The sequence below is a fragment of the Lepisosteus platostomus genome, chromosome 2, assembly GCF_059453375.1.
Source record: "Lepisosteus platostomus isolate fLepPlt1 chromosome 2, fLepPlt1.hap1, whole genome shotgun sequence".
Taxonomy (NCBI): domain Eukaryota; kingdom Metazoa; phylum Chordata; class Actinopteri; order Semionotiformes; family Lepisosteidae; genus Lepisosteus; species Lepisosteus platostomus.
In genome coordinates, this window is record NC_142612.1 from 63,131,345 (window position 1) to 63,158,823 (window position 27,479).

At 40.2% G+C, this 27,479-nt stretch overlaps 1 protein-coding gene across 2 annotated transcripts in view; it reads left to right on the top strand.

The window, feature by feature from the left end:
* The window catches only part of ece2b (endothelin converting enzyme 2b), a 77,464-nt gene that overhangs the window by 25,843 nt on the left and 24,142 nt on the right, over positions 1 to 27,479 (top strand). For both annotated transcript variants that reach the window (XM_088612315.1, XM_088612325.1), the window contains exons 2-6: positions 4,972 to 5,058; positions 14,689 to 14,833; positions 15,123 to 15,338; positions 25,641 to 25,765; positions 26,537 to 26,683. In XM_088612315.1, the coding sequence (XP_088468441.1) occupies positions 4,972 to 5,058; positions 14,689 to 14,833; positions 15,123 to 15,338; positions 25,641 to 25,765; positions 26,537 to 26,683 (720 nt within the window). The remainder of the gene's footprint in view (positions 1 to 4,971; positions 5,059 to 14,688; positions 14,834 to 15,122; positions 15,339 to 25,640; positions 25,766 to 26,536; positions 26,684 to 27,479) is intronic.

A 27,479-nucleotide genomic window follows, 5' to 3' on the forward strand; every position in this document is an offset into this window, starting at 1 on the left:
CACAGGGTGTATGCTGCTGTCTCGGCTACAGCCAAAGGACTCCTCAGTTTAGTGAGCTCTCCAGAGTGGCTGGAAGAATTTGATTATTTACAAAGGGCTGCAAAGATTGTTATGAGATTCAGGCACTTTTCATAAAAGTCCAGAGAAAAATTCCAGAATAAAGCAACATAAGGAAGGTAATTAAAAAAACACTTTGAATGATCCCATGTTTTGATTGTGATGGCTCAATGATTCTCTGACCTCACATTAACATAAAACACTGTTCCTTGTGGACGTCTTGACAAGCTAAGTCATTCTCCTTTCTTTTGTAAGATGTGTAATTCTCAATATTTTTATTCTACACCCACTCAGATGGGAATCACTAGCTGTATCTCTATCTCCATCTCGACCCACAGCGATGACCCCTGAACTCACATGGGAAGAGTGAGGAAGTGCAGATCGGTATCGGCTAGGAACACCCAGTTGCCTCGGAACAGCCCTGGACAGAGCTGAGATTAATTGCCTAGGTCTCTCTACCAGGCATCTACTGAAATGACAAGCCTGAGACCTTCTGGGAACTTAATAATTCTATATTTACTATATAAGAGCTTCTATCCTGCTTTTATGGCTTGTCATTTTAATTTTACAGGAAATTAAAACGTTGTTGGTAAATAAGTTAGAAAACTATTCTGAAAGAAATTCTTTTGTTTTGATTCTTTCTGTAGCCGTGAAATGCTGGGATTGATGGTCTGGCAAAAATGTCACAGAGTACCTCTTTTCCATATGTAACAGAGTGTCCTTTGGCTTGTGTGAAGTGGCATCCATTTTTAGACATGAAACTTTCTCTGACTTCCGCCTCTCTGCTCCCTTATCTGAGTAACAAGAATCCTTGGTTTGAGGATGTGAAAAGTCACAGCTTTACAGGCACCTTTGAGAGAATTACCCTGGAGTTTCTGTTTCTGAGGGAACTGGCTCTTCTCTGCTTCTGCTGTGACAGAAGAGCTGGGGCTGAGACTTTATGGGAAAAGATTTTGAAAATGGCAGGTTTCGGTCTTGAACTGTCCACTGTGTCTCTGACTTGTGCTGAGTCTGGCAGGTGGTACTTTGAGTCTGGGGGTGAGTGAGAAAGGAACAGGATTTTTGGAGTTAAGAACATGCTCAGGCTGTGAATGAGTTCCTGAAGCACATTTTGTGAGAATGAGAATAAAAAAAATGTGTTGCTTTCTTAGGACAATGTGTGCTATTACCACTGAGGCAGATGTTTCATACTTGAAACAAGAAGTGTTAAACTGGAATTCCTTGCATCTTTACAGATCTTCACAAGCAGGTAGGGTCACACATCATCCTCAGCTGAAGAGCAACCCCCGCATTAGTGAGAGCTGCCTGTTTGACTTCAGCACCTCAGACACGCAGCAGATCAGGGAGAGAAGTGAGAAACTACTGAGCCATTTAAACTAGAGGGGGAAAACAGGTAGGGTGGGATGAGATGTTTGAATAGAGTGTAAAAATATGTGAGAAAATAGGAAAAGGCCACAATTAGCAGGACTAACTATTTTCCTCATTTGTTTCTCAGTAACTCACTAACTCAAGAGGTGCATTCTGTTATTTCCTGATGGAATAAGCCTCAACAACCATGACTGAATAGTCTGTTTCAATCACCAACAAATGTGAAGAAAGTTCCCCCTCCTCCGATTTTCGGTCTGTAATGTAATTTTCCCTTGTGTCATAAGGTACTTGTGCGGCGCTGGAGCCTGAATCAGTACAGTGGGCTGTTAATACCTCTGAGGAGTTTGACTCCATGTGTTCCCTCAGAATTCTTCAGTATTTAAAACTAAAGCTGATCAGTTCCTTCAGTCTGATAGTGGAGGTAACCAGTCCCTGAGGTATCCAAAATACCTGTTTCAAATTAGAAAAAAAAACAAATAAAGGGTCATGATATTAAATTATTTCAGTTTCCATGAAATTACCATCAGTAATGATGGGATAGTGTTTTAGATCTCTGTAAAATATCAACACCCAAAGGCTGTGGAGAAGGAATAGTTTTATCTGGTTAAACCTTAATTTGATACCCTTATCAATTTAGCTCTTCTGCCAGCTGAAGCGATGGTCATTAAGTACCTTAAAAAATACATAGAAACCTGCTGAATTGCAGAGTTGAGAAACCCTGGGGGAAGTGTGAGTGGAAGGGACAGGGATGAGGGGAGAGGCAGAGAAGAGATTGATAGATTTGATTGCCTGGCTTTCAGCAGCAATCACCATTATACTGTATTGGCAGTCAGTACCCAATGATAGCTCTGCTAATTGACTTAAAACTACATGCATATGCATGAAAAAGAAGGCATGTTTGTAAACTGACATTTTTCAGCATGAGAAGTATTCATCCATGTGCCTCAAATGCTCCTTTGTCAGCACAGAAAACTGATCATCATTCACTCTCTGGTGACAGATATGTTTCCTCATTACACAGTGTCACATGGCATTATACCATGTTTTCTACACAATGGTAAAGAAATAAAGGGCCATTGAGTATTTTATTAAGAGTGGTGAGAGCTGCGGAGTCAGTTTCATGTGATAAGGGTGTAAGTGGCATCTACAGCTCCTGGCTGTATTGAACAGTGTCTCAGGAGGCACCAGGGGCACTTCTATTTTTGTGGGTTTTGAATCCATAACAACATTACGCACGTAATAGATGAGAGGAGGCTGTTGAGACCATCTAGTTTGGGTGCTAGTAGCTAATTAATCCAAATCCAGCTGCTGGAAATGAAAATGGGTTATTGGCTTTGACAGCAAGGCCTGGTAGTTCAACATTTGTTTAACCTTTCTGGAAAAAAGCACCTCCGGCTCACAATTTAAAAGCACTTCCCAATCGTTTCCAGTTATATCCTCTGGTTTGTGTTTCATTGTTGATTCTGGAAAAGAATAGACAAAACAGAATGTATGAAATTGGGGCCCTTACAGAGAGAGCAGGCTCCTCCATTTCTGTTCAGTACGAGTAGTCAGTACTGTCTATTTAAAGGGGGAACAGCACATATCTGCTGCTGCCGAGCCAATTTTTTTGTATACAGTACCTAGAACCACCCCACCCCACCTAGGCACTTGGGAGACCAGGCTGACAATGCTCCATGCCTCAAAGCATTGCCTTCAGGTCTCAGTTTTTATACAGCAACGCTCAAGCCTGGCGTCTGAACTGCAGATAGAAACTCTTCAGTTTCAGTTCAAACATCTTAGAAAGCAGTTTTGTTGTTTTTATTTCCAGTAATGGCATGCCAGTCGTTCCCTGGAGACCCACACAACTCCCATCACAGAGCTCTCGGACTCTGTTATTCCTGAGGGACAGGATCTGTCTTGAGTGGATATTTGCATTCCTTTATATTTATTCCAAGGGGTGAAATTCCCAGGCCAGACCAAGGGGGGCTTTTGAATAATGCTGACTAAAGAACCTGTTAACTGCTGAGAAATACTGCATATTGTATGTGAGAGAAAGTGAAAGGCAAGGAGTGTGTGAAAGAGAGGGGGAGAACCGTGTGTGTGAGGCAGACAGACTATAGCAGGTATGTCTATGTATCTATGATACTTGATACTTTCTGCATCTATGATATTTTCTGATAGTAGCTACTGTATGTATCAGAAAGGACTTAGAGAAGGAAACAGCAGGTTTTTTAGTTCTGGGAAACGGAAAAAGTGGAAAAACAGAAAGGTGATAGATTCAAGACAGCAGCCTTCTTGAGTTCAATGAAATTTCTCATTACCATGTACCATTGAAAAGTAACATGATCTGTTGCACAAGGACCAGTCAGAACAGATCAGACTACTGTGACTGGACTGTTTGAGTGTGTCCAACACAGGCTATGAAACATTCTGGCAAAAGTGAGCGATACTTCCTTTTTCTAACAGGCTGAGAAATTTCCAGTTGTTCTTGTATTTCTGCTTGCATGTGTATCAAAGTAGAAAAAAAATAAATCTTCTTAACAAGGCTCAGCTTTCCTCACTGCCTAAGAGCAGATGAGAAGCGTGACAGCCATCGGATTGAAAATGAAGTGAAGATCTCCAATTTGACACTTGGGCGCTATTGACAGGCTTGGCAGGGGAGCCGCAGCACAGGCAGCAGATGCACTTTGATGAGGAGATGTGGGGAGATTAGCTGGCATTAGCAGTCTTTAAAGATGCAGAGAGAGAGGGCCTGGCAAGCAGCTCCCTCTTCTGTCACAGGGACACGTGACCAGGAGTGTCAGTGAGATGCTGTATGCATAGTGCTGTCAGGACATGGAACTCAAGTTAGCTGTCCCTGATGTTTCATCATTGATGCCTCTCTTCTTGATCTCCAGACTTCCAGTCCTGTCTCTGGAGAAATGAAGACTTTGACCTTGTCCACAACCTGTCTTTTCATATGCAGTAGGGATGAATTAACCCTCCACACCAGTGTACCTCAGTCTCTGGTGTGCTTTAACAAGCTCTCTAGCTGTGTTTTGCAGCTCCAGCACCATGTGCTGTCTAATCTGCTGCATTAATTTCTGAACTGTGACTTCCAGCTCCTCTGTAGTTTGACAGGGCTCAGAGTGTGTTGAGAGCCTCTTCCAGTGGAAATGACTCCCCTGGGCTCTCAAGGGTGTGCCAATCCCACTCGTCCAAGGGACAGAGCAGATCTGATACTGTGTGGGCTCTAGTGGTAGGAAACTGGGATCCAACCACACGCATTGCAGACTCGTTATGTTAAAGTGTGACTTTCTTCTTTCTTACACTCCTCTTTCTCCTCCTCTCTACCCCTCCTTCTCTAGGCTGGGAACTCTTTTCTCCGTCATTGGTTCCTCCTCATGTTCTTCCATGTCCATGTCTCTTGGACCGTCCTCAAGAGGACGAGGAGCCCAGCCTCCTTTCTCCTCTCCCCTCTGACTCGCTTCTTGTCCTCCTTCGGCTCCTTCTTCTTCTTCACGGCCAAACGCGCCTCAGCTCTCCCCTGTACTGAGATGCTGTCTGTTGTTGTCCCCTCTGCAGATGCCGAATTACCAGCGCGCCACTTTCGAAGATGACGAGGCGACCGACGTTCCTGTGGATGGAGCGGTTTCGCCGGACTGCGTTGAGGTCAGTGAGCAAGGAAAGGCAGCCATTCCTCCACTAGCTGTAATAGTGTAACAGTGACAGCTCCCCCAGCCATATCCATAAGTAAAAACACTATAACTAGAATGAAGAAGGTATGAAAATTCTACAGCTTCTGAGGATATTAGGACATTCTTACAGAGCTTCTTAGTGGACGGATCAGCTTTTGACTTCAGAACAAAACTATCATGAGAGTTATGGGATAGAATTGCTTTTTTACATTTTTGTATTACTGCAAGTGTATTCATGTAGTACTATCAACTAAAAGACAAATTTGATATATTTATAGGAAGCCCCTTTAAAAACTGCAGCGCCCTGAAAAACTTGTGACGTTGAAATGAAAATGCATTTTTATAAACCAGATGACATCTTCTTTTCAATCCCACAGTATTGGTTTCAGTTCATATTTCCACTCTGTGTGGAGTACAGTTTCAGAGAAGTAGAAAACAGTAAATGAACAAAGAACAAAACTGAATTCCTGTAGAAAATGTAAATTCAAGGACAAATGTAATTTTTCAAGGACAATAATTTTACAGTTTACATCCAAAATGCCAAAAGTTACAAAAATATTATATGTTATATATAGTAGTAGCATTTTTTAGCAGTTCTATATGATCCTTTGTTTTGTACATAGTATAAGATCCTATGTGGTATTTTATTTGTAAAGTTTAAAATATCAGCTACAGATTGTCTTTATCAGCAAAAAGTGCTTCGGTAATATTACCATAAAGACTAGCAGAATAACATTTATTCAGACTAGTTGTACAATTTTAATATTTGTAAAGTAACAGAAATTCCATATTTCCATGCAATATTTACTCAGCAAAAAATGTTAAGAATAAAAAAAATCAGTGACAATACAGATGGGAAAAAGGCAATAGATTTTCTTAAATGGTTCTTTGGTTTTATTATGATGCTCTTCACACATTTAACAAACCTTTACAAAACCATTTTTTTTTCCTGAAATGGTTTGATTTTTTTTTGCACTTACGCATCACACATCTTAATTTAGTCTCTTACAGTTTTTTTCTGCATCTTGCAGACCATGTCCTTACTCAGCTTATTTAGTTTTGAGATTCTGTGAAAATCTTTGGAAGCTTATTAGAGCCACGGAGAAAAACAATTATTGCATTTATACGCGTTTAACAAAAATATTACAGCAATTATACATAATATTTTATGTTTACCTGTTCCTTTGCAAAAATATATCAGAAGATTATTTAATCATTTTTTCAGAGTTAGGACAAGAATTACTAGAATACATAATTGATTGCTTGCTGTATTGTGCTTGTTCAAACAGCAGAGGATATAATTTCAAATTTTTAACATGCACAAATAATTCTAAAATATATTCTTCAGTTTTACTGTGTTGATTTCTTGATCTTTTCCTGTTGCATTACAGCACAAGCAGTAGACCAAGCGAAGGTTCCTACTTTATAACTTCATATATATTTTAAGTTTTTTGATACTTTATTTTTAATGCAGATTTGAGTGCAATCAAATTCGACGTACAGTATCAACTGCGAGACGATTTTGCCGACAAATACTACTTACTCGTTGACTCAGCTTGCAGATCACTTTGGAACATTTCTGAGGTGAAATGCCTGCTGCACAACTTGTACTTTCTTGCTCGTACGTTGCACTGAATCTTGTTGAAATACGTGTTGATCGGATCAACATCAGTGCCCATGTTAATTATCCATTTTTTGGCTAGTTGACCATCCCTTGGAAAAGGAACCAGTCTGACTTCCTGCTGATCCAATCCTCCATTTTGTGTGTGACTTCTATGTTCTGCACAGCCAGATGCTTGACAATGAGGCATCATTTAAAATATAAATGTGAGGTGATAAAACCAAAACATCATCAAAGTTGTTTGGAGACTGGGTTTCAGTTTTTTTGTGTTTATAGGGGCTAGTGAGCTGGAAGGGCCACACAATATCACAATTCACAGAAAATCTTGCAATACACCCAAGGCTGTTCTTGACACACGAATGGTCTTCACCCATTGGTGGCCCCAAACGTGAGTAAGAACACAAAAGTACCTCTTATGAACACAGACTCATTATATCTTGCTGGTACATTTTTAAATAAAAGCCATAGACAGCCCGTTTCCAAACTGATGGTGCTAACTGTAGCTACGAAGGTATAGTGGGTATTGTGTGCAGTACGATATCCTGTTTACAAGCACTTCATCTGTAGCTTCAGCCAGAATACATGCTGTGATATCTTGGTAGAACTTGTGGTTTAGGGCATACACTGATGATGGGCTGCAGGTTTTCCAAGATAACCTGTATAGGATAAGTGGTTTAGATCCTTTGTACTCAGTCATCTGTGCACTGAATAGCTGCAAAGCTTTTTTGAGATTTTATATCTTGGACTTTTACTGTTTTTTACAGGTCTTGTGTTAAGAATAGTGCACAATTGATCAACTGTGTCAATGTACTGTGTTATATGTCTGTGTAGTGTTTTTATGATATTTTATGACTATGAGCTACTCCCCAATTAATTAATTGGTGATATTAATCCCCAAGGGGTAAATTAATTTCCCCTTTGGGGATTAATAAAGTGTATTGTATCATATCATAGGAGAGAATTTGCTCCTATGCTATGGCCCATGAAAGCTAAAACCAAATAATGGGTAGCCATCTTGTTTGTAAGACAAGAATCACATGTACAAATCCTTTTTCCTTTACTGCAATGTTATGTTTAAGATTCAGACTGTAAGACCATAATTTTACATGTATGATGATATTCTTTCCCCACATAAGAACCAGACAGGAATTTGTTGATTCATGAGAGATACGAGAAATCTCCATTTATATTTAACATTACTGCCTTGCAGTGCTGGGACCCTGGGTTAAATTCCTGGGGTTTCATGGGGTTTACAGTATGTTTCCCCGTGTTTGTATGGGTTTTGTCCGGGTGCACCAGCTTTCTCCTACAGTCCAAAGACGTATTGGTGAGTTCATTGGCTTCTGGAAAAACTGGCACTGGTGTGAGAGTGTGTATTTGTTTGTATATTTGTGCCCTATGATGGACTGGTGTCCAGTCCAGGATGTATCCTGCCTCGAGCCTGTTAAGATAGATGTCAAGATAGGCTCTGGATCCCCTGCGACCCTATATTGGATAAAGTGGTTAGAAAATGGATGGGTATTTAATATTAATTTAGTAGAAATACATAGACTCAAAAACAATTTGATCCCAATGAAAATCTAGAGTCTACACTTATTTCCCGGTTCACTATAGCTTAACAAAGCTTGAGCCTTTTTATCTTAAAATTCTAGGTTAAAAAATTCTGTCATCTAGTTTTGCAGGGGTTAAGAAAATACTTTATGAATCATTAGAAACAGGTGAAGCTTTTGTTTTTTATTACTGTGGTATTTTTTGTAGCTTAACCATAAAACCACCAACTACATAGTGATTACTTCTAAAATAACATAAATTACATGCATAATCCAAGGCAGATGCATGAAAATACGAAAAATAACAGATCTTTTAATCCTTTATGTCTAGTAGTTAAACAGCCAATACAACAATCCTATATGTACAATAAGGTGATTACCGTAATTGAATTGTATGTAAATATGAACAATGCAAATCCCCAAACTCAGTTATTATACTGCATATTATTTAAGGTTTTATTATTTAGTCAGTGTTAGGAGAAGCAAAAAGTGCTAGGTGACAAAGAAAAAGCATTCTAAGCATTCTACATTTTTTATGAAAGGCACAAATGTTACACAGTAGTCTCTTAAGTAATGAGTGACTGACAAAGCAAAATCCTTTTGACAAATAACCCATAATCAATATTTACTTTAACCCGTCCTCTTGCTTTATTTTCAATTCACAGATAATGTGCAAATTATCATAAGATAATGGAAAAAAATTGAAAATGTACAATCAAATACAGTAGGTAAAACACTATATAATTTGGCCATATGTATCTAATTAAAGGGATGGTTGGTCTCTTTATTTTTTGTCTCCTTTATAAAAAAAGAAATACAATACCTTCCCTGTCTTGGAGTTGTGTGTTTGTTCCTGGTAGTCATTTGTTTCATGGTGCTGTTGGAAATAAATCTCTTGACATTGCAGATATTGAACTTTTTTACCGTTCTTCAGAGCTTTGTTTTTTGCAGATTTCATGTGGGTTTTTAGTGCACTCTTCCTCAATCTCTCTGTCGTAGTCTTTCACAGTTTTGCTGAGTGCACACTTAATTGTGTTGTGGTCTGTTAGCAGCCAATCAGCATATAGATCTCCTGGTATGCATATCTGAATTAACATGTTCCTTGCATTTCTTCCTACTTTATTTTCTCATTTCTTCAGTGCAAATTGAAAAGGGAAAATGAGGCTATAAGTAATGAAGGGCTGCAAAGGATTAGATTATTTACTTATTTATCATAGGACAGACTGATTGTCTTTCCATTACCTACAGTGTATGTCATTATTAAATTTGTATTTTCTCATAGAGATCTGCAGTAATCCTTGTTACAGTACCATAGACTGCAGATCCACAAGAAAAGAATGCATTACAGTAATGATCTTTAATTTTGTAAGATTTATTATGACCGTTTTTAGTAATAATTTAATTGTTATTCCTGAAGGAACAACTTCATAAGTTAGAGTTGCGCATCTTGGGTGTACAGTATAATCTTGATCTCTGAGGCTATACTTGTTTTGTATGAAATCTTTGCACATCTGATGAGAGTGTGTAGGTATTATGTCTTGAACTGTGTAAATGCTCATTTTAAATCAACTACAAAGTCATGAAGAAAATATAAAAACTCTCTAGATAAATACATCTGTTCAATTAATTGTAAATTCCAGGATATATAAAGCTTCTTGCAAACTGATTGTTGATATTAGACTGTAAAACGTTGCTACAATGATGCTGTTGTGTAATTATAGTCAATGTCTTGCAATGCAGAGAAACAGAGATCTGTCAGATTCCAAATGAAATAAAGATGAGCAATTCTTATTATAGAAATGAATTCATTTCTTTATTTTTCCTTATTTCTAGTTACAGATTTGATATATTATGCACCGGTTGTTAATAATCCTAATTTGCTTTGCTAGCTTTCCTTGCTTAGGATGGTTTAATCTACCCCATGAACTAACAGGTTACAACCCCCCCCCCCCCCTCCAAAGAGAAGTTGTTAGATACCATCTTTACTCTGTAAGCTTTAATGGAAGTGGTGACAGCAACTGGCAGCTCTATAATTCACATCCATGTGGATCTGTCAGTCCATTACAGTACACGTCCTTTATACTGTGCAACCAATTGTTAAAATGGCAAAGTTAATTATCATATTAATCAGAAACTGCTACGCATGCTAGTTGTACACAAATCTAGTACTGGAGTTGATCACCTATCATGGGATACTTGGTATCCAGCAGGAACTGGCGAGCATTGAAGGACTGATTAAATTAGAGCAGCCCTTGCACTCCTGGTTTTGTAGAGTCACAGCCCCAGCGATTTTATAGGGAACTACATCTTCTCAGTAACTAATGACCAGAAATATGCTTATTCCTAGTAAGGCTTGTAACTGTAAGTGAAAAGGCTTGTAGTAAGTGAAAATGGAAAAAAAAATTCTAGACTGATCCAGAGACGCACTTCCCCAGAGAGCATTTTTAGAGTCTAATATGTAAATACGGCATTATTTTGACATTATAAGATATACATTAACAGCTTTCTGAATTCAAAATACGTTATAGAAATATTTTTTAAAAAGAGTTCAGACATTTCGTCATTATGATTGAGAAGTCTTTATGACTAAAACAAACAAGGAGTTCATTCTAGCACAAATATTTCCTTCTTGATGTTACCAGATGTCTGACCTAACTCACCTTCTCTCTTCTGTGGCTTTTTCACACTATCACTGTTCTGTCTGCTCTCTCTCTATCTAAGTGTGAATCGGTCCAATGGATAGAACACAATTGTATTCAATATTCACAACACAGTAATAATGGTGGTGTGAATGCATTCTTTGTGCAGCATATACATTATATCTTCAGTGAGCTGTATGTGGTTTGTGGAGGTGAAAATCAGTGCCGATGATTGGCTAGCAGAGAGTGGAGCAGTTGCCATGGAAAATCTGTCTACTGAACGCAATGAATAAGAAAACAATATACTTATCGCTGGCTTATGGCAACACTGAAATCTATTTAAATATTCCCAAGAACACAGAAAATGCTATTTCTATTTTAGCATTTAAAGTTAAACATTAATTTGTTTTTCTTGACACATACAGTGCCTTGCGAAAGTATTCGGCCCCCTTGAACTTTTCAACCTTTTGCCACATTTCAGGCTTCAAACATAAAGATATAAATTTTTTATTTTATGTGAAGAATCACCAACAAGTGGGACACAATTGTGAAGTGGAACGAAATCTATTGGATTTTTGAAACTTTTTTAACTAATAAAAAAATGAAAAGTGGGGCGTGCAAAATTATTCGGCCCCCTTGCGTTAATACTTTGTAGAGCCACCTTTTGCTGCGATTACAGCTGCAAGTCGCTTGGGGTATGTCTCTATCAGTTTTGCACATCGAGAGACTGAAATTCTTGCCCATTCTTCCTTGCAAAACAGCTCTAGCTCAGTGAGGTTGGATGGAGAGCATTTGTGAACAGCAGTTTTCAGCTCTTTCCACAGATTCTCGATTGGATTCAGGTCTGGACTTTGACTTGGCCATTCAAACACCTGGATACGTTTATTTGTGAACCATTCCTTTGTAGATTTTGCTGTATGTTTGGGATCATTGTCTTGTTGGAAGATAAATCTCCGTCCCAGTTTCAGGTCTTTTGCAGACTCCAACAGGTTTTCATCCAGAATGGTCCTGTATTTGGCTGCATCCATCTTCCCCTCAATTTTAACCATCTTCCCTGTCCCTGCTGAAGAAAAGCAGGCCCAAACCATGATGCTGCCACCACCATGTTTGACAGTGGGGATGGTGTGTTGAGGGTGATGAGCTGTGTTGCTTTTACGCCAAACATATCGTTTTGCATTGTGGCCAAAAAGTTCGATTTTGGTTTCATCTGACCAGAGCACCTTCTTCCACATGTTTGGGGTGTCTCCCAGGTGGCTTGTGGCAAACTTTAGACGAGACTTTTTATGGATATCTTTGAGAAATGGCTTTCTTCTTGCCACTCTTCCATAAAGGCCAGATTTGTGCAGTGTAAGACTGATTGTTGTCCTATGGACAGACTCTCCCACCTCAGCTGTAGTTCTCTGCAGTTCATCCAGAGTGATCATGGGCCTCTTGGCTGCATCTCTGATCAGTCTTCTCCTTGTCTGAGCTGAAAGTTTAGAGGGACGGCCAGGTCTTGGTAGATTTGCAGTGGTCTGATACTCCTTCCATTTCAAGATGATCGCTTGCACAGTGCTCCTTGGGATGTTTGAAGCTTGGGAAAGCTTTTTGTATCCAAATCCGGCTTTAAACTTCTCCACAACAGTATTACGGACCTGCCTGGTGTGTTCCTTGGTCTTCATGATGCTCTCTGCGCTTTCAACAGAACCTTGAGACTATCACAGAGCAGGTGCATTTATACAGAGACTTGATTACACACAGGTGGATTCTATTTATCACCATCAGTCATTTAGGACAACATTGGATCATTCAGAGATCCTCGCTGAACTTCTGGAGTGAGTTTGCTGCACTGAAAGTAAAGGGGCCGAATAATTTTGCACGCCCCACTTTTCATTTTTTTATTAGTTAAAAAAGTTTCAAAAATCCAATAGATTTCGTTCCACTTCACAATTGTGTCCCACTTGTTGGTGATTCTTCACATAAAATAAAAAATTTATATCTTTATGTTTGAAGCCTGAAATGTGGCAAAAGGTTGAAAAGTTCAAGGGGGCCGAATACTTTCGCAAGGCACTGTATACACTATTATTTTCCAATACATTTATATAGAGGGTACAATTTTTTGTCAAGCCTGGGAAATTAGTTTTTTCAGACTTTCAGAGCAGCTGTGATAATCCTGATGGTTGACACCTGGAACTGAACTTCCATATACACCCTGGGTCGGACGCCAGTCCATCGCAGGACAGATGCACACACACTCACACCGTGGCAAATGTTTGTGAATAAACTTGCCAGTATGTCTTAGGACAGCAGGAGGAAGCTGGAGCACTAGGAGGAAACCCACGCTAACATGGGGAGAACAAACTACACACAGATACTACCCTAGGTCCAGATTTGTATCCAGGGCCACAGCACTGCAAGACAACAATACCAACCACTGTCACCATGCTGCCACTGGAACAGAACTATTGTACCTATGGCAATGTTGGATAGTACCTTTATCCGTATATCAATTTTTTTTTAAAATAATTTCCCACCAGATCAACAGAGGCACTGGGCTTTGCCCTTAGATACCCCTCAAGGATGAAAAAAGACCCACTTCTCATTGAAACACCAACATGACATTAATACACAATAGTGTGAATATTAATTAACATTACATACAGGAGTGAACACATTACAAAGGGTTACATATTTAGTTTCATGTAAAATAATGCAGAACATGCAGTGAATAGTTGCTTTAAGAGAGTCACAGAAGAATACGAACTACTAACACCTGAGTAAATTTACCAGAAACCTTTGCGCTTGGAGACATCTAGCTTCGGGCGTTCTGGTTCAAACCCATTACTGAAATGTGTTTGGCTTTGCAGCTTACTCATTAAAGTGAAGGACGATGAAGGCAAGCACATTTAATACTGTACTGTGCATTTTTTTTTTGCATCCCATAAGATTGTGGGGACATACTTATAAATGATGAGCGAAGACAATTTTTGATCGCGAATTATTGGAGCCTTCTTAACTGTAGCAAAAGAACTGCATTTTAATTATAAAATATCTATCGGTTTAAAATGGAATTTCTTTCAGTAGTAATGCAGAGCGAATCGTTATTTTAACTTCATCACTTGAAAATTGTATTTTTATAAATTATAAATAAGGATTGAAAAACCAACGTAAAATCACTTTTTCAGTCGCTGCTTGCTAACTCCCAAGTGCATACACATGCTAGAATATATCGCTTAAATCGCTTGTGCTATTTTGAAGTGAATTGGTTTTTAGTTTTGTCTGTAATTGTTTTTACGCGAAGTGTGCCTGGGTTTATCTTTGGTAACACTACAGAAAAAAGTATAAGATAACTGTGCTGAGATTATTTCCTGAATTGTATTGTTAAGGACGTATATACCGTACACTACAACGCATTGCGTTAGTAGAGAACCAGAATCTTCTACAAAGGTTCAAATAAATAGGTTTTCTCAAAAACTTGATATTAGGAGTTTATTCAAGAAAATGTTGACAAAGAGTAATTATTGAAAGGAATACATTGAACACATCATCATGCCCGTGGAGTGTTAATTAAGGAATCTTTTTTTCCACGGTTTTTATTTTTTGTTTGTACTTGTTGAACAGCAGGCTGCTCGTGGCTGTAGTTCTGTTGTGTTCAAGTTGGGAGCGAACAGATGTTTGATACTTCATGCCGCTAAAGAGGCAACGGGGTTCTCTATCCTTGCTTCAGATATTCAAATCTTCTCCATGCCTGTATACCCTCAGCTTTCCCTACGGCTCCTCACCTCTTCCCTCTGCTCTGGTGTGCTGTTGTGTAGGTGGGTTTCCGGAAACCTGGAGTCCAGTTTTTGGGCCCCCTGGGGAGACGCACCTACCTGGAGATGTTGCTGTCTGGGCTGCTGCTGCTGTCCCTCTTGGCACTTTTCGGATGTGCTGTGACCCTGGGGGTGCGCTACAGCACAGGTACAACACACTTGCACAGACCGATAGAGATACAAAGACTGACACACGCTGAGACAAACAAATCGAGACATTTCTGTATAGATTCTCAGTGGCACATACACTCAAAAAAATAGTAGGCGCGGATAAGAGGCCCAAAGACTCGCACACATACTCGGGCACAAGGACTGTAGAGCCAGGCATTCACATACCTGTAAGCTGACAGATGCATTCAAAGAGTCATGGCCTGAAGCACTTGTACACTGACCTCGACACAAATGGCCTGAATTGATTGTTGCCTGCTGTGCCCTAGACCCTGCCCGCACACTGTGCCTGACGGAGGCCTGCATCACAGTAGGCAGTAAGATCGTGGAGGCCCTGGACCGCAGTGTCGACCCCTGCCAGGACTTCTACCAGTATGCTTGTGGGGGCTGGGTGAGGAAGAACCCACTGCCTGATGGGCGATCGCGCTGGAGCACCTTCAACAGCATCTGGGACCAGAACCAGGCAGTGCTCAAGCACCTGCTGGGTAAGTGAACCTGAATGGACTGGCCGCCGGTCATTCTGACCCGGGAGGTTTCATTTATAGCACAAGCGTAGTGCTGCTTCATCTTGCCATGACGGAGAGAATCTGTACAGTTTGTCCTTTGGTGGCTGTTGGTGTAGTGACTTGCTGTGTGCTGGTATCAGTAGGCCGAAGGAATCTGTCTCCTAACTAGCTTGGTAGCACTTTGAGTGTAAATGTGGGACGAGTGTCTTTGTCCAGGTTTGAGTACACAAGGGGCCATATCAGTGGACTTCAGTTTGAAGAGCCCAGAACTGGACGTACAGAGGTGGTATAGTTAAGCAAAAATGTATACAGCATGTTAACACAACTGTGCTGTAAATATGCAGGGACAGTATGTACTACATAACACCATAAGATTAATGAGGGCATTTCTTTTCACTCCAACATGCATATTTTAATATGATGTAAAAACAGATATGTGTCATGTATGTCATCAGTGATTTATTCTTCTTAAAACAAAGTTTAACCTCTTGATTGAAATGATGTAAAGTTGTGATCATACAGGGTGCTGTTTGAAAACACTAAATGCTTTGTCCAATGTAGATGTCTCTGTGGCATACACTTTTTTTACACATCTAAGCAAGATTCAGAACCGTTCAGAACTGTTTAGGGGGGATTTTGGCTTAGAGGTGTACAGGCATAATCCTACAGATGGCAGCTTTGCACCTGTGCCAATTCAGCCAAGCAGAATTACTATTGCAACAACACATCATCAGTAGTGTGAAACTAACCTGTCTCACAATGGCATATACCCAGCTTGTGTTCCCTATTAGTTTCCCTATTTGCCATAGTATAGTATCTCATTGATCATGTTGATTTCCTACTGTATAAGGCGAAACTTGAATCTCACAACCTATGACACATTGTGTGCTTAGCTACTGGACAGTGCCTAGGCAGCAGACAGCGGCCGCATAATTCTGTACAGTGATCTGATGAGCAATATGTACAGCTAAAAGCAATGTGAGATGTACTGGAGGAAGAATACAGCTATACTATAATGTGATAACCTGCTGCTGTAGTCCATCCAATCCTGTGTCCTGCAGCTTTATAACCGTCTTAAGCTGGTTGCTAAAGATCATATTATTCTTGAAGAATTAAGGCAATATTTGGTGTAGTTAAGAGTCTGGGAATTAGATTGAAATGGTAACCAGGAAACCCTGTGTCTTCCTGGGAGTAAAGATCTAAGACAGGATATGCAAACGTAGATGGCAGCAGTGAAGTCAACTGTAGTTTTGCTGTATTTTAATTCATAATGTAGAAGCAATATATAAGAATTATTTTTCCTAGTACAACATACTATTGAATTGCTCAGTATTTTTTCATTCCCTGTATAAATCCCAAAGTAAGTAAGAGATCGGTCTTTTGAAAATAATCAAGATAGGTTTATGTGTTTCTGCTATCTACTGCTTTCTTCCTTAAGCTACTGCTTATATAGGAGCACAAATCTTTTGACTCATTGTGGAGGTTGTGAAGTTTGGCATGATGAATTCTTGAGGGGCCTAAAAAATCTGTAGCAGCTGAAAAGATGAGACATGCCAGGTGTTTGCACAGCTGGCTCCCGCCCCTCCACAACCTCCTGGACTCCCGGGCAGCCAAGAGAGGAATTTCTCACCTGAGCTGGAGGGCTCACTTCCCTGCCATGAATCACACTGCACAGTGGTTTTCTATAGTAATCATCACCATAACTGCCTATGGCCTTCTTATGGGTCAAAATACACAAACAGTAGCTTGACTGCAGGATGAACTAGTTTACATACCAGCCTGGACATGTAAATACAACATTACGAGCCAGGGCATATAAACCCATCACACTATGTACAGTACCACACAGATAGAACACATTGCCTGTCAAGTGGAATATGGAGATGAAAAAAAGTCTGGTCTTCTGGCATATAGGAATAAGATGCATAACATGCCAGACATAATGTGGGCACAGGTGATGTACCTGCCTGAGCACCTGTTAACAGCAGTACTTGGGCATTAGTTGGAGGACCACTGCAGCTCTCACCGATGACACTGCTGAGTTCTCAGCCAGCCACAGTCAAGTACAAAAACCTTGGTTTGGTTACGATTCCACCTAAAGCCAGAAGTGCTGGACCAGTTCTATAGTTCATGCAGAAGAATCTCAGTTCCCCTTGTTGATTAATTAAGATAAAGCATGTTTCATCTTTTCTATTAAATGAGCAAATATTTGTTAGGCCACAGTCTTTTACAAAAGCATTCTGACAGGTTGAGACTGAGGCCTTCAGTTATCTTAACTGGCTGGGAAGCTAAAAACAAACGTCTTCAGTTTTGTCATATAGCTTCTAGGAAATTTACTAATTGGTTTTTATTTATTTAACACATGGGCCCTTACAAATAGTAGATCCTTTTGCAGTATTTATTTCTCTTTCTTATAGACAGAGAAAATATATATTTACTACAGACTGGAAATCAAGTTGAATAAGTGGGTCCAGAGTTCCTGTCTTATACTCTTCCTTAGACATGTCTTTCATTACTCAGGCTTAAGCAGACATCCTAGCCACTGATGTACTTTGCAGACTGCTCATTTTTTTCTCCTGTACCCTAAACTGCTGCAAAGCCACAGATGTCTAAAAGATATTTAGAATGTGAAAATGCAACAACGTTTGTTACCATCCGTTTGTCTGCCACAGAAATCTGTACAGCTCAACTGTCTTTGTGTCATACCTGTTTTGTACCCGTTTTACATATATTTTCAGTGGTGTGCTTTACAGATTGCACTCTTATAGATATTGATTATGTGCTGAACATGGCTTAGCTCAGGACAGTGGCCACCGTACTGCACTATGAAGTGACACTTTGTTCTTTGTGTGAGAGGAATGGAAATGGGTTACAGCAAAAAGCCAAAGGCATGCAGACAATGGCATCTACATGCTGATTAAATCCAACAAATTGTTTTTCCATTTAACTTTAATGATATAAAGCTTTCCATTGAAGTTAGGCATCAAGTATTCAGCAGACTGCGTTATATGTATTTCGCACAGAGCTCCATGGCACTTGGACACCTCACTGGGGAAATTAAGAGTGTAAATCATGATAAAATCTTGGCAGTTATTATTTTGATTGAAAGTTTGAGTTTTTAAATTAGTCATTTACACTGGATTTAATTAACTTTATTAAATGACATACTGTAGTATAAGTGCTGTTTGTCACTGTGGAGGAAATAGAGGTGATCTTGCCAATTATTTGACAGGAAATCGTTTTCTTGACGGCTGGGGAGAGGTGTAAAAGAGCACAGAGACAGGGCCACCATTTAAAATAAACCATCACCCAAACCTCCCTACCACCACCACCACCCCTGTATTTTCAAGAGGTCTTCCCAGAGGCAAATTAAAATATAGAATCTGCCAAGGTGATGAATAACTTAACCAGTAAAGGTCTGGATCACATTCAGTTTTTCAGTTACAGTACGTCACTAGTGCTACCCTGTTTCATGCCAGTAGCCAACTAGCAGAGTGCCTCTGGAACTGGGGTATTCGACCACAACTTTCTTGTCTGTCTAGCAAACAACAGCTCCTCTGACTTCCAGTGACATGAGTGAAAGATACCCGTCATCCAGTCAGTGGTAGCTCTGCTGTTGGGAGCTACGGAGCTCACAACATGTGAGATAAATGGCTCTGCAGGCAGGCATGTCAGAGGAACAAGTTACGTCCCAGATGTTCTATAACCTGACGCTCCGTGCATACAGTCCAGTATATAATAAGTTTGTCATGGTGGTCTCTTCCCCCTGAGCTCCCAAGAGTATTCAGATCCCTCACATCAGTGGATAGATCACCTGCTGCAGCAGACTTAGCAGGTGTTTGAGCTGCATGGCCCAGTGAGCTGAAAGTGTGACCAAGACGTGTTTAACCCTGTGGCTGACAACACGCACTACGGTGGACACACTTAGTAATGCCAAGTAAAGTTGTGGGGTTGCGGTAATTCCATGGGGGAAGTAATTAAATATCTGAGGATGAGATTTATTTAGATGGGGAAGAAAAGGAAATGTAAGTGATGTTGACAAAATATTTTGTGTGTTCACAGCTGGATTTATGTACTGTACACTGCATGTGCATGTGCTTCTATGGATGACTGTTTTTGTTGCTGTTGACAATTTGTGCTCCAGTCTATGTTCTGCAGTCTCCTTCTTGTGCTGTGAGCACTGCAACCTGCAGCACTAGGACTATAAATACAGATTGCCCTGGGAGGTCCCTGTGCCTCACGCTCCATTAAATATTAAATTAAATGATTCCCAAATGACTGCATTAACCATCTCCGAGGCTGGAACAGGCTCTTGTCCTGGTGCCAGACAGCATCTTTACCCTCACCTCTTTATTTACCGAACTGGACAAGCAAGCACAAGAAAAACCTTGTTCTGGCAATTATTTTAAAAAGCTTCCAGAACAAATGAGCGGAGTTCTATATCTGTACATGCAGTAAGTGGTCCAAGACTGTTGAAAGTGAGTTTAATTATTTTCCATTTATTGATTAGCATGTGTTTAGCTTTTCCATGCGGAATCCTTAAACTTAAAGGACACTCTAGAGAACAACTAAGGGGCATACCACAAGGGTTCTTATAACCCTGTTAGTAAATGTATTTTTCCCTCTAAAATAACAGACATATTTACATTGAGAATTCTTTAAGATTATTCTTCAGACTGACTTTAAATCATTTATTGAAATTTTTCACAATCACATTAATATTAAAGCAGTTTTATTTAATATCATACACCCGTCTTTTACATCCACCCAGGGGCAAGCAACAGGTGCAAGGCACCCTGGATGGGATGCCAGTCCAACACAGGGCACATGCACACACACACAGATACACACAATCGGGCCAATTTACCTATAAACCAATTAAGCTACCAGTATGTTTTTGGACTGAGGGAGAAAAGTGGAGCATCCAGAGGAAACAAATGACAACGCAGGGAGAACATACAAACTCTGCACAAATAGCCCCCCAGGTCCAGAATTTAACCAAGGGCCCCAAGGCTGCAAGGCAGCAATGCTTACCACTGCAGTAATGTGCTGGTCTTTGTTAATATGTAATAGTAGGTCTGTATCAACACTTTAAGATGTTTTGTGCAACTATTCTGCTTTTGCCTGTGGAGGTCCTAATGGAATTCTTCAGCAACCACAATGCCCCCTGTTGGTTATGCTGTCTACTTCAATAGTGTTACCAGGCTAAGGTACCACAGGAGGGCACAGTTTCACGTCTGTTCATCACTGTTGAGACTAAGTCCTGGTGCCAACATACATCTGGAACTAGAAAGCAAAACATTATTTGTGGGGAAAACCAAGTGGAGAAATGCTGTCTTTCTAGAACGGAAACTCAAGGTAGTTGCAAGTAAAGAATGGAGGTAAAGAATTCCATCTGGGACAGGGGATTTGGTGTCCCCTGGGATACTTTTCAAAGCAGGCAAGGCTCTGTGTATGTGATTGTGCAGGGATGAGTCTGCCAAGTGAGATGGAGAGCTTCATCATTGGGTCGCAAGAAAAGTAGCTTAAGTCCGTTAATTCAGCATGACCCAAAAATCCTTCCAATGCAAAGTGGCTCTCACAGCACAGATGAGTCTGTCCCATAACTCTGGCATCGTGAGATTTACTACAGAAACAAATTACTGTAATGGTTTTTAATTAAATTATGCCTAGCAAGTGCTATTTGAAATTTGGAGTTTGTCCAGAACAGTGAGAAAAGCTTTAAAACTGTTCTTTGTGGTGTTGCCTTTTGGTTTTTAATATTGGCAGTGCTCATTAGATACAGTTGTAATCTTAAGCTTTGGCACCTCTTGTCTGATACAAGGGTGTCGCAGATCTTTTGTGTAATATTATTTTGAAAAATTCCTGTCGATGCTGCATTTTCCTGTGGTATCGAAAAATCATTTGTCCAATCAAATCTAGCCAGCTTCAACATCATGTAAGATACAGGCTATGTATTTTTGCTGCCATACATTTTTTGCACACCTTTGTGTACTGGAAGAGTGTTTGTGCGTTAAAATACACACATCTGGAAAAGCTGTAGAGCCACAGTCATAGGGCTGACATTTGAGCAGACTGTGATGAAGAGCAGTGTTAAGGTCCTAGCACATTAAGTAATGCAGAAATCTGTAAAAGCTTGTGGGAGGAGGAGCTGGTAATTGTTCCCCTGCTGATGACTAGAAAGTGTCTCTTAAAAACAAATGCTCCTTGTTTAATAAATCATGTGGCCTTCAAACATTAAACCTAGTGTTGCTTCACAGACAGGGAGGGACTCTTAATCTGGATATAAACCCTTAATTGCACAGAAATTCACAGATAGGCACACAGTTGTGAATGCACAGACACACACATGTAGTCCCGTGGGCTTACAGTTAGGGTGAGAAAACTCCTTGCAGCCAAGTGAAAAGAAAGGAGTAAAAGAAAAACATGTTTCTGTTGCCAAGCAACCATCAGAAGGCTAGGCTGTCGGCAGTGTGTGGTGGACACGTGCTGAATACTGAGTTGTTGATGTGCTGACTGGCCACAGCTCTTGCAGAGAAACTGAGCTTCTCCTGAGTTACTGAATGTCTCTTCATCACAAAATACTCTTTGCAGGTGTCTTAATGCACCAGTGCTTGAAGAGCTGTGAGAGTCTGTTAAGCTGGTCCCTTTAAGCCTATAATGAGCTCATTAAGTTTAAATGTGTTGACAGACAGGCCCTTCAGGAGCAGCACTGGGTATCCCTGCCCTGGTGGCATCACACAATTGGCAGAGGGCCTCTAGGTTAGGGTGAGTGTTTAGCTGGCTCGCAGTACAAAAGCAGCTCCTGTGTCTTCCAGCTGTCAGTCACAATAACACGACATGGGAAGGCTACAAGAAAAGCTCATTGGTCAGAATTTTCAATTAAGACAGTAATGCTCACTACTAGTCTAAGCCCTTTTAGACTAGTCTAAGCCCTTTTATAGGAACCTCACAATCCTCATCATGTACAGACCAAGATACTGTCCATGTAGACTTACAGACCAATTAAGTGAATATCTGTTTCAAAACAAGTCGTTAAGACTCCAGGGTGGAATGAAAACCAGAAGATACATGCTCTCCAGAACCATGAGTTAATATCAGTGGATTAAGATATAAGAGAGTCATAAGAGACTCTCCTAAGACATAAGACATAAGAGAGAGTAAGTTCTCAGCCTGAGAAAATGCATTCACATTGTAGTCTAATGCAAGGATGGTCAACTCCAGTCTTCATTTGCTTCAGGTTTCTGTAGTTCACAGGCTTTTACTAAGATGTAAGTGTCTAGTCATTTTCAATCCATATCTAATCTTAATTACTTAATCAGTTTCAAATAAAAAAAAACCTATACAACTTTAAAACCTGCAGGAATCTGGTTCTTGAAGACTGCAGTTGGCCAGCCCTGGTCTACTACATTATTTAATGTAATTCTGTTATAAGGACATCTCTTATATACTATACACCGATATGTTGCATATACTGAGAATACAAAGAGATTTATTATATTTAGTTGTATATGTTTTTATAACAGTTGTGTGGATTTTGGACATTGATCACATGTTCTGAGAGATTTTGAAAGCTCTTTAGGAACTGAATTGCCAAATTAGAGAATGTTTATATACAGTAGGGCACAGGTTATGAGGTGATTTAACCTGTTGAATGTTAAGCCTGGCAAAAATCAAGAATGACAAATCATAGACATGAATGAGAAAGCCTTGTTTCTCAAGAGAACAATACCTTTTTGCGATCAAACCTTTAAATTCCTTAAATTGTTAACAGCTGAACACCAGATATCAAAAAAGCAAATGAATTGCATGGTACATAAATTCTAATAAGGAATAAGAGTGATTCGTGTTATTTAAGGTTTTATGGTGTAGTTCAGCAGCCCTTTAAAACTGTTTAATGACGCACAGGGTGTCTCCAATTTGACAGTGTGTAGCTGTCGACATGTTCTAGGCCAGCTGTGGGCTTCTCATCAAAAGAGAATTTTCATCTTATGAGGCTAACTTGCCAAGTACATTTTTAAAATACTTTTTGCAGTGCAGACAATTGAAGGCTTGAGCCCTAGAGAATTTAGAAAGCTAAACAGATGTTTAGCATCTAACATCTGCAATCAGGGAGATGTTGAATCTGGCTTCTGTAGTATTGGGTGCCATGAGCATTTAAATAAATAGAAGCACAGATTCAGGAAGGTGGTTAGTTTTGCTGCAATATATTGTATCGTTTTTGGGTTTTTTTTACCTTGTATTCCCTAATGCAATTTCTGAGACAGACTCCATGTGGCGTAGAATGGAGATTGATAATGGAGAACCTCTGTAATGGTGCACTGACGCTAAACACCATGCAATAATTGGTTGCAGATCAGGAGCAGGTGGGATCTGTTTAATATCAGCCAGAAAAGAAGGCTGCCTTCCTGGGCTGTTTCAGTGCACAAAATTGAATGCGTCAGCCTTCAAGGAGACACATTAATGAATTCATTGCAAATGTTTCCTCCTTCTGTTCTGGGGCTCCGTGGTGAGCTGGGTTGTGTTAATTCGGTAGCAGAAACCACTTTTCTGTTTATTGATTATGGTCTCCTTGGTTTAGGGGACAGAGAGAGTTCTGCTGTGCTGCTTAAGAATCAGAGAAAGGTTACAAGCGGGAGAGGCTTTTTGTCTTATTGAAATCCTTTGATGACTTTTATCTTACTGTTCCAAGGCTTTGTGTTTTTTTAAATTAGAATGATCAACCCACTGAATTGGGAATCTCCAATGCTGTGTTTTGCACGTCTTGACTCAGAGCTCCAAGCGCAGCCCCCGTGCAGGACGTTCAGTACTAATTAGAGGAGAGTGGTGTCCTTAATGACAACACCATATGCCTGTATGCACCTGGGAAGCTGCTGGGGACACTCTGTCACCTGGAGTTGAGAGAGCCGTGAGGAGTGGCTACTTCCAAACTTGCTCTCACTTATTAATCAGCTCGTATACTCTAGGTGAAATACATAGTGCTTCTAAAGTAAGTGTGCTTTTTGCATCATTTTGACTGAGGAGTATGCTAAACATAGAAATGGGCCCATGGGGAATACATTACCATAGACAGCAGTGCTGCCTTTCCCTGTGATGGCTTTAACAGGCTGGAGCAGCTCAAGTTCCACTGTTGTCATGTGTGGGAAGGTGTTCCCCATGGTCCCAGTTGTAAGTTTACCACATTTCATCTCACCATGGTACTCAGCTTTCACAATTCAATTTGTTGAAAACTGTAACTAACTTTGTGACACCTATGCTTTTTTGAAGTGTATTAAATGCACTTGTTAATAGAGGCAATGAACAGAAGCTGTGCCATGGGGAGGGACACTTTGGCCTCTCCATGTGATCCGCCTGGCTCTTTCTTTATGTAGTTAACACTCATTTCCTAAATTTTCCTTGCTGCTTAAGATCATTCAGATTAAGAATTTTTTTTATAACGGATGCGGGGTTGCAGTGAGAGTGCCAAAGCTGTTTACCCTGGCTCTCTGTCTCTGTGGAACGGTCTTCACCCTTAGGCTTTACTTTCTATCACAGTGATCCTTTCTGACAGGGGAGACTCTTTTTGCCTCCAGAGGAGTGAGCTGTCCCCCCTCTTGCAGCTGGAGAAATTGCTACACACCTTCCGCCTCAGCAGCTCACGCTGCCCCCTGTCTCTCAGTCCAGCTTGCTCCTTTCTTTAACCTGCAGCTCTTAGGTTGCTAGGCAATGTGTCCTTGCAGGACTGCTGCAGGTCTTTGTTGGTTCTGATGGAGAAGGGGCTGATGGGTAGGTTGCAAATGCCAGGCTGTCATGTTTGTCTTGTTGTGAACGAGCACGGAAACCCACGCATGGCCATGAACACATTATTTTCTGATGGAATAGCTTTGTTTTAGACTGTAAACGTGTATTTCATGAGTGTCTCTCATTTCATTTATTCAGTATTTTGGAGAAAGCACAAGTGAAGTGGAGAGGAGCCAGTGGCCAAATAAAGCAGTAACCACACATTAAATTAAACTTGTTTTATCCTGTCATCAGATTAGTGAGACGATGACCTTTGAGCGAATTGTACTGACAATTCAGAGAAGGGAATAGGTGCATTAATTTTCAGTTCCATGTAACAGATTTAGTTAACGAGCATGGACTTTTGGGCTCCCTTTGTTGTAAGCTGATAGAGAACAGTCTGTTCCTTAATAAAATCTGTAATGGCTCAAGCTGCTGTGTGCTGGGAGTGTTGTTTCCTGAGCTATGCATGCAAGAGGTTTAAGACCATTGAGTGCTGTCTGGTGCTGTTTTCTATGGCAGAGAACACCACCTTCAACTCGAGCAGCGAGGCAGAGCGGAAGACGCAGCACTACTACCTGTCCTGCCTGAACGAGCAGAAGATTGAAGAGCTGGGGGCCCAGCCACTCATCGATCTCATCAACAGGGTAGGACTGCCAGGCAGTGGAGCAGGTTAGAGAGGTGGTACCACTCCAGTCTGCAAATGCTGGACTGTCGACACAGTTATGTTTTTTTTAAAATAATAATTCCTTACACTTATATATTTTCCTTTTCACACTATAATGTCCGCATCACTATACTGGGGCATTAGAATCCACACAGACCACGGGATAAGGGCTCCCTACTGGTCCTACTTACACTTTTTCCAGCAGTACCTTAGCTTTCCTAGGAAGTCCCCACCTCCATGTACTAGCCAGGCTCAAACCAGCTTAGCTTCACTGGGGTTGCCATGTGTGAGTTGCAGGGTGATATAACTGCTGGGACTTTTTATGCCTTGTCAAGCTCCCTCACGTGTCTGTAAACACCTGGTAAATTGCACATTTGATGCCAGCAAATTGCACATTACCATTATTGGTTGTCACAGCTGTTTTAGTAAAGCAACAGAACTTTTAAATGTAGATGATAGAAGTCTGTTGTGCTCACTGTCACAGTGAGAAAGCTAGCATGCTGAATAAAAGTGAAATAAGGATTTATATTATGATAATATCACTGATGCAATATGAATTAAAAGTAAAAAAATAGGAATGGATGATATGTCATTTAAAATAATGAATAATATGTTTGCAATTTGCTGGAGTGTGTATGCCGAAGAAACGTTGCAATACTCAAGCACCCTCAGATTGTGGTTGGAATCTGTTATGTCCTTATGTGGACAGTACCACTCACCAGGAAGATTGAAACTGTGCATGTCTCTGCAGATAGGTGGCTGGAACATCACAGGATCCTGGGAGAAGGACAATTTCATGGAGGTTCTGAAGACAGTTTCAGGACCCTACAGAGCCCAGCCCTTCTTCACTATTGGTGTCAGCGTGGACCCTAAGAACTCCAACAGCAATGTCATTCAGGTCAGGGTCAGAGGTTACTGGGTCAAAGATTATGTGACCACCAAAGTTTAAAAAAATATTATTGCATTATTAGGCTGTTTTTTTTATTCTTGCTTTTGTGTGCTATAAGGAAGAAGAAGAGCTTATCTTTCACAGTGCAATTTCTTTCTATAGGGGAGAGCATAAAAGATTACAGTGAAGACCTTTCCAATATCTTTTTTTTTTTCTAATCTCAATACCTTTTTTTCTGTTTTAAAATATGAATCCTTTTTATTGTTTTGTTGCTAAATTATTAAAATTGAACAATTTTTTAAGATTTTTCTCCTTTTCGCAGCTTGTCTGTCCACCTGGATGAATTTATGATCAAAAAGATCCAAACAGGGTGAACTGAAAGTTGTAAAACCATCTCTGGTTTTAAATCTTGTATGTTCCCCATGTTCTATGTTCTTGTTTGTTCTCTTGTATGTTCCCCAACCCAATTTAGAGGTAATCTTGGTTTAGACTTTAAGGGGAGTCTGTTATTGGCAGTCTTTCTTGGCAAATACCTGCAGTCAGTAATTGCAGAGAGTCCATTGCCAGCACTTTTTCTAATATGAACATCTGAGTTTTTTGGCAATCGCACATGGCAATTCATGATTTTTTTCTGTACTGGGAAAAAGAAGTAGTTTTGAATTTTTTTATGTTTGGTCTCCAGTATCTCAATTGAAAACAGAGATTAACATTAAATAATGGCTACAGTGTACATGTACAACATGGGCATAATAAATATTAATAGACTTTATGGAAATCAGTTGCTTCTGGGAAAATGTGCTTAGAA